This window comes from Gekko japonicus, unplaced genomic scaffold (assembly GCF_001447785.1).
Source record: "Gekko japonicus isolate JY-2015 unplaced genomic scaffold, Gekko_japonicus_V1.1 scaffold218, whole genome shotgun sequence".
Lineage (NCBI taxonomy): Eukaryota > Metazoa > Chordata > Lepidosauria > Squamata > Gekkonidae > Gekko > Gekko japonicus.
In genome coordinates, this window is record NW_015167536.1 from 500,250 (window position 1) to 508,328 (window position 8,079).

At 46.1% G+C, this 8,079-nt stretch overlaps 1 protein-coding gene across 1 annotated transcript in view; it reads right to left on the reverse strand.

The window, feature by feature from the left end:
• Nucleotides 1-2,219, reverse strand: part of HOXC11 (homeobox C11) — a 3,583-nt gene extending 1,364 nt beyond the window's left edge. The window contains exon 1 of the mRNA XM_015413509.1: nucleotides 1,293-2,219. Within this exon, the coding sequence (XP_015268995.1) occupies nucleotides 1,293-1,971 (679 nt within the window). The 5' untranslated portion in view covers nucleotides 1,972-2,219. The remainder of the gene's footprint in view (nucleotides 1-1,292) is intronic.
• Nucleotides 2,220-8,079: the final 5,860 nt, after the last annotated feature.

Here is an 8,079-nt window from a genome sequence, read left to right on the forward strand (position 1 = left end):
GGATCTTAGCAGGCGTGTCTAGCACAGCCATGAGGACCGTTGTCCCTCTTAAGTTTGGAATGTATGAGCATAGAAGGCTTGGGGGGGGGAGAACTGCTTTCTAAGCTTGAACCCTGGCTTATTGCTGCAACCAACAATGGCTGCTGGGGAGTGTGAGGGATCCACCACAGCAGTGGGGAGGCGAGGCGTTCAAAGGGCCAATCTGCAGACCCCCCTCTCTCTAGAGTCAGCATGAGCAATGTTACAGCTATAGGAACCGGGCATTCTGTTCTGCAGAAGTTTTTGATTAAGGGGAATGGCACCCTCCACAGACACGCCGCACACTCAGAGACGCAGAGAGAAAGAGACAGAGAGAGGAGAGACACATTTTTTTTTAAAAAAAAAAAAAAATCAAAGCAACAGATCTGAACAGTGGAGAAGGAAGTTCGCCCAGGAACAGAAATTGCTTTATGTCTGCCTGTCCGTCCTTCCATCCCTGCACCCAGCTATCGATGGGGCAGAGCCGATGGCACAGAACGCTTCATTCTAGTATGAATGAAAAGGAACGGACCACACCGGGGAACACTGGCTAGACCAGTTGCTTTGATTCAGATTTAGAAAAACAAACAAGCAAACAAACAACCACCCCCACGCACTTGCATTCCTCCCCCCCCCAAATAAAGCACCTTTAACAACAAAATAATGTTAAAAGTCAACCCAGAAATCCCGTTTAGAAAAGCAATTGCAGTCTTATAGGGAGAAACAAAGCACCGTCCGCAGACAACACGTTGTCTCCCCCTCCCCAGAAAAACACACTGATTTCAACCTAGACACACATTTTGAATTAAATTTAGAGACAGAGATAGAGATAGGTAGAGATGTAACCCCCCTCCCCCCCCCCTCGGCATGCACCTCTTAGAGCCTCCTCGAGAGGACAGGAAGCGCCGAGGCTTGTGTTCTGCCCAATTGCCTTTTACCCCCTCCGAAGCCCGGGACCGAATCCTTTTAAAATGCTCGTGTAAGTTCATGATCAAAGTTAATATTTGTCACCATGGCGCGCTTTTAAAAATTTCACAGACTCCGGAGATACTGTGTCTGCCGCCTAACATCTCCATTCTCCCCTCCAAGAGCCTTTCCCATCGTAAAAATCCTTCCTCGTTGCAAGAAAGAGCTTTGTAGGTTATAATAAAATCCTTTGAATGCTTATAAAACTCCACATAAAATTTGACCGACAAAACAGCGGGCTAGTCCCTTAACCTTTCCCATTTACTGCTCTGCTCTCTCGCTCGCTCGCTCGCTCTCCCGCTACCTACTCGCGCTGCCGCTCTTGCTGCCTTCCTTGTTGACAGAGGAGGAAGAGGCTGAGGAGCCCGGGTTGGTGTTCTCCTCTTCGTCTTCCGGGTCTACGCCTTGGTCGCCGCGGGATGACAGCGCGCCGGGCTGGGAGTCGGTCTCCAGCTTGCCCTCGCCCTTCTGCAGGCAGGGCTCCGGCGGGGTCTCGGTGGAGCAATAGGCGTTCTCGAAGAAGCGGTCGAAGCCCTGCGGGAGGACGCTGTTCTTGTTCATGCTGGAGTAGAAGCCCGTGGACGCCGGGTGGTTGGCGCTGGGGTGGTGGTGGTGGCTGTAGGCGCTCTCGTTTTTCATTAGCATTTCGGTCATGGTGGAAGGCGGGAGGCACTCGCGGTGCATCAGCTCCTCCGCCGAGTAGCACGAGGCGTAATTGCTTCTATGGTGCCATTTATTGGAAGGGTCCAGCCCGTAGGAAACCTCCCGCACGGGCTGCACTTGCGAGAGGTTGGTGGAGTAAGGGTAGGAGATTTGGCGAGAGGGGGCCTGTGGCAGGAAAGATGACACAGTCGAAAATTCTGGGACGTAATAGGTGCAGCTGGGGAGGTAGAGGTTGGAAGCGCAACCTGCCCGCTCGCCAAAGTCGGCGCTCCGCTCTTTGCGCGACTGCGAGCAGAAGTTTCCCAGGTTGACTGAGTTAAACATCTTTCTTCCTTTTCTCGCTCCTATAGATAGATGTTTTGGATCCGAGGTGCAGAGGGGGAAAAATTTGGGAAGGCGAGATGACGCGCGATCCGTCTTAGTCGCTCTCTCCAGGACACGTGATCCAAAGTAGATATTGTCATATATCAGTTTGGAGCACTTAGAGGCGTAGGAGTGGTTCACTTAGGTAAGATTCTCAGAGGTTCAAACGATTGGTTTCAAAACACCGCAGAAACATTATGAAAATCAATCGCAGATTTGTATTCATTTTCTTCCAGGAGCCCCCCCCCCCCCGGCCCCGCAGGCATTCAAGGCAGAGTGCGAGAGGATGGCTTGTGAACTTCTTTCGCTCTCGCTCTCCTATTTGGATTTTGCTTTCAGTGGTTCAGGAGGATTCGGAAATGGGTATGAGGTGGGGGTAGCTCAGGGGTGGGTGAAAGAAGGGAGGGTCTAAGGGATGTGTTAACTGTATTCCCCCCCCCTTCACTTTTTTTTCTTCCTTTCCATGCTAGTCACATTTTAGGCGTGATCAGGCATATTCTGTTTCTTCTTCTTTTTTTTAAAAAAGCGATCCAACTATTAGAAGGCCTGGGGATTGGATAAAGATTCTTCTGTAAGTTTTCCAACATTTCTCAAGCTCTAATTTTAATAAGGAGGACCTGTCTCCATATTGGGGGTGGGTGGGTTTGGAAACAGATAGACAGGCAGACCAGTAGACAGACAGACAGATACCAGTTAGCAAGTTTCTATCATTTATTGGTGAACTAGATCCCTCCATATGCATCTCAGGTATGCAGAAACCTTATCTGCTCAAGAGAATGCCCCCTTCTGCAGCAATGCCAAATGGCACAGTAAACTTTTAAACTTTTCGGCTCATCTAAGTCCAAAACTTGAACCCATTGAGGCCTGGCGTTGCGACTCTGGAATATTCAAATTAGGATAAATGCAAACCAGGGCAGAGACTGAAGCCCATGAATTAAGTCAGGACTGCTAAATATTCGAACGCTCCCTTAACATTTGGTTAAATATTTATTATGTAAGTGTAGTATATTGAATATTTAATGCAGCTGTTTATTGTCAATCAATGTACCTTCCCAATGCCTGGCGACCTTTAGCTCTCAGGCTAAATTAACAAAAAAGGTGGGGAAATGTGGGGGAAATTAACATTTGTTTAAAATTAAAGTAATTCGTCCTTGCATTTGGTGCTTTTTGAGGGTCACCCCCTCTCTGTGTCTCTCCAAGTTTAGAGTCGGAAGAGGGATTCCCTATGTGACGTCCAGGCAATTCTTAACCTAAAGTTTCTTCTTCGAAATAGAATCTGTAAATCCAGCCTTGGCAAGGGATATCAAGAATCCGGACCGTTGTTAGACTGCTTGCATGTCCTTGGAAGTATCTTTAACTGTGTGTGTGTGCTTACAAACCTTCTATCTTTCAGGTTATCTTGAGCACACAAACTAGCTCAGCAAAGAGGTTTTGCTTCTGGACAGAATGCCATCCTTTTGGCAATAATAATAATAACAATAATAATAATAATAACAATAACAACAATGATAATAATGATGATGTATCTCACACGTCTGTTGCATCTTTGTACCTATCTCAGTCTTCTCACTCTGGACTTTTATTTTATTTTATTTTAAGAGCCAAGTTATCACTTCGCTGATATTTCTTGCTTCGTTCTATCACACTGTTCTGTGAAAGGATTTGAGGGGGGGGGTAGACCTTTGCTTTGTTTACAACTGAACCCTCCCGCCTGAGCCTTCCTCGCTGGCTCCAATGCTGGACAGTTTAAGAGCCCCATAACCAAATTCACACAGCATCAGGAGGGCGAAATGACTTTACTGGTGATATCCTGTCAATTCGTGTTGCCGTAAATTAACCTCCTAAGAACAAATAACAAAGCCCAGAAACATAACAGGCTGCTCTACAGTAATATGTGGGGAGCCGGGACTATTTGGGGACGTTATGGCTCGTGCCAAGAATTTCCTTTGGAAAAGTCTGAAGATGTCTTTTGTTGTTAAAAAACAAAAACAAAACCCCATTGCAGTCCCAGGAAGGCAAGGGACCAAAGAAGTCGGAGGATCTGCGATGACCTCATTCGCCCCATGTCTTTAAAGAAAAATAACTGTTGGAAATATAGGTAGCTCATGTGCCTTTTAAATCAGCAGGTAGTGTCTAAACAGCAGGTAGCATTTGGTTTGCAGGCAAAATAATGATAATAGTCGTAGGCGTCTTTCAAACGCCCCGGGGAAGGAGAAGATGACTGCCCAGAACAAAATTGAACATGAAATTAATAAGCAAGGTGCTTTGAAAATAGTTACTAAGGATGCCAAGGAACGGGCGGAAGGAAGATCAAAACCTTTCAAAAAAATAATCATGTGTCTTGGGGAAGACGGAAGGGGGAAGGGAGACACTTGGCGATGCAGTCTTGCTTTGCAGACGCGCAGTGGATCTTCTGGACTATAGTTGGGTCTTAATGGATTCGTGAGAGATCCTCCAGGCAATACCAAGTCGAAAGATGGCGGCTCCATCGTTTTACCCTGACTCTAGGAGCATAACCAACCTGAACTTGGGATTTTATCCTACGAGCTCCAGAGGGATGGGGTGGCCGTGGCTGTTCTGGACCCTCTCCCTGGGGGGGGGGGGAGAAGCTTCCCAAACCGTGTGCAAATAATACGTACTCTCTATTATCACCATTTCCAACTCTTCTGTGCTTTGCAAACATACCTCACTGCAATGGCAAAGAGGAAGGAAACCCGGCCGGGGGGGAGGGATGCTAGAAAGATGGGCTCCGCCATCTCGCCTGCTTTTACGAGTTGGATGTTGTTTTTGGACCAAACTTTTAATTAAACTGTCAGGCAGCCTTCAACTTGCCCTTTTACGGAGCAATATTAGTACGAATTACTATAATAAAGATATTCTTCACCAGGGTCATTACTGTCCCCCCCCCCTTTCACTCCCAAGTCTTTGGAACCTGCCCGGGTGGTGAAGAATCCAACACGTTTGCAATGATATTGGGCGGGGGGTGGGTGGGGGAGAGATGCGTGTGGAGAGGACAGAAAGATGCTCCAGCATCCATTGTAGAATGCCTTCGCCACCCTCCCCAGTTTGGAGCAGCAGAATCTCGGTCTTATTCGGCTTCTCTGGTGACCAACAGAAGGGGTTGCGGCCGAAAACCTGTGGGGTCTAACCCGCAGGATCTCTCTCCTTTAGGTGTGCCAATCATTTATTGCTCTTAATAGGTAGATATAAGCCAAAGCAAGCCTCGGTGCCGCTGTGCTTTATAAAGTCCGGTTTAAAGGCTAGGATTTGTCGGCTTCCTGCGAAGAAGCACAGAGAAGACAGCTGTGGAGCCACAGCACTTGAATTTGAACCACCAAAGTCAATTCCCTGCCTACCATAAAACAGAAGAATGAAGGCTGGAAGTCTCACATTCCTTTTGGTCTCCGCTTTCTTTTTTCTTTCTTTCTTTTTTTTTTAAAGGCCAATGAGTATAAGGCAAATAAACCGTAAGGTCTGCTAAGATCTTTAATCGTTGATAGATTTCATATTCTCAGCCAAGAATGACGGTGTGTTTTTTTAATGGCTTTTTAAAAAATGGAACGAGAAAAAAAACAGTAATAGTGATAGTTATAGTAATTGCTGTAGTAGTAATAATGCCAATAATAGTACTGATACTGGACTCAAATCTAACAGTACTAATAATAGTCATTATATTTATTATGAGTCGTAGTATTAAAACATTCCAAGAAAGGAGTGAGGAAAGAGTTTTCAAAGTTGTCCCTACGGTGAGGGGTCTTCATTTTAATGGAGACAGACAGGCAGACAGGAAGAAAGAAAGAAAGAAAGAAAGCGGGGGAAAGGAAGGAAGGAAGGAACGAACGAAACCACACTAGAAGACCAAAGAATACAACTAAGCAGCAGAACAGGCGACCGGATTATGTCAATTGTCAAGCAGGGCTTCAGTTGTGTAATTAGACATATGCCTGTGGATCTGGGTGGCTGCGTGTGGCTCTCGCAGTGTATAGCAGCACTGCTTTGCAAAGTTAATACATAAAATAATTATTAATCTCCATCTCATGCCGCCAGATCACTTGCTTGAGACAACAACGGGGACACAGAGTATAGGGGGGGCGGGGGAAAGAAGGGAGCAAAATATCAATTCGGGCAAAACTTTCTAAGGAAACATCCTTTCTTTGTAGCTAAAACCCCCCCGAACTTCCAAAGAACCCTGCTCCCTTCCATCTATGACGGACTTGGTCAAAGCAATACAACCGCACAGGGTTCTGTGTAAAAAAGGAGACTGAACTTTGTAGAAAGTCCAAATTGGATTTGCACGGCAATAGACATTCGCCATCAGGAAACTAGCTTATCTGCTCCGTTATCAATTTGAAAAAGAAAATGATGTTAAAACGGGATTAATTTTGGGGGACTGAACTTGTGAACACGTGTTTTCGAAAATCACTGTAAAGAGTCATCACTTAGGTTTACAATTAGATTGTTATGTCCCATATGATTACCTGTACATCTCTCACAAGAAGCTGGATAGGGTGACTTCAGGAAAAAAAGAGTTTTCACCATTTAATGTATGCCTAAATAAACGGATGTATTCGGTTAATAGGTAAACTAATGTGTTCTGTTATCGTGTCCGTCCGTCCCCCCAATCTCCCTGTGGTTTCTTTTCCTGTTGGCTTTTCCACGAATTTGGTGACGAAGCCGGAGCAGTTAACCTGTCCGTCTGTCGGCATATTGAACAGAAGAACAAATAGCTATGCAGATATATATATAGTTCCTTGTGGGTGGGAGCAACAGTGATGGGGCTGCGGAAAAGCCACCCCAATTTTTTTCAAGTACCACGCCTTGGTTTGGTTAAAGAGGTCCAAACTCCTGGCGCCTGTGATCTACCCGTCTAACCTATGCATCTGAATGAACTTCCTCGGCGGTAGACACGCATTGATTCCCATGCCAACGTGCTGGGGATCTCCGCCTAGAAATGACATGGCCTTGTCGTATTTGGTGCCACTGCAATGTGATTACTTCCTAAGGAAAAATAAAATACCTCGATAGCATTTAAATCAAGCCAATGGGTACCGCGGACCTTACGCCAGTAAAGCAGACTATCCTCGGCGGCCTGTGTGTTCAGGAAATCCGGGGCCAGAGACAATAGCTACAAGTAGGAAGCCCTTAGAAAATATTATTGTCCCCCAACGGCAAAGATAAATTTAATTGGATATAAGCCAGCCTACTAAAGACAACTTCATAAGCTGCGAACGATTCAAAGCGGGGGAATGGGTCTTCAGATCTTCCGCAGACCAGGGCTGCAAGTTCAAAATCATGTGGACCCAATAAAGATAAAAGCTGATAAGCTGAATTGCTTCCCAGCCACACACAAAGTAAACACGGCGCGTCGTAAGTGCGCCCAGGGCTGTCCCGACTCGAGGTCCCGCTTTTTACAGAATTCTTCTCTGGCCAGGACTGATGTAACATAAACCGCCAGAATGGTGCGGATCGCCAGTGATGCTTGGCTCATTGGAAGGGATAATGAAGCGCAGCCAGTTCTCAGTGGCTCTGTTCCAATCCGCCCCTACTTTAGAGTAAGGCCGACAGAACTCAGGGAGGCCAGACCGGCGGGCCCAGCCTGGACAAATTTACTTGGAAGTCAGTTAGCCCACCCAGTCCCCTGGTGCTTGCTTTCGAGGAGACTTACATAGTTTTGCAGCTTTGTTTCCACAAGGAGCAAGTTCTTCTGGTCGTCTTCATGGTAATGTCCATGACTGGCCAGGCCAATGAGTGGACAATCAGTAGAGAATAAGGAACTCTATTAAGTATCTATAGCCCCCCCCCCCCGAATATATGTGTGTGTGTGCACACCTATGGATGTGCATGCTCTCTATCTGAAATTATAGTTATCTATGACTGATTCATTGATTGATAGACAGGACAGATAGGATGTAACATATGTTTGTTCACTAGACTTTGCCAAGCTCACTAGACTTTGCCAATGGACATATGGCTTATTTTGCTTTTTCAAAGGAAAGGAGAAGTCAATTTTCGGAGCCCGGGTCAGTTTTTAAGAAATTATAAGCGCATTGTGTTGCGTAAAATTCAAAG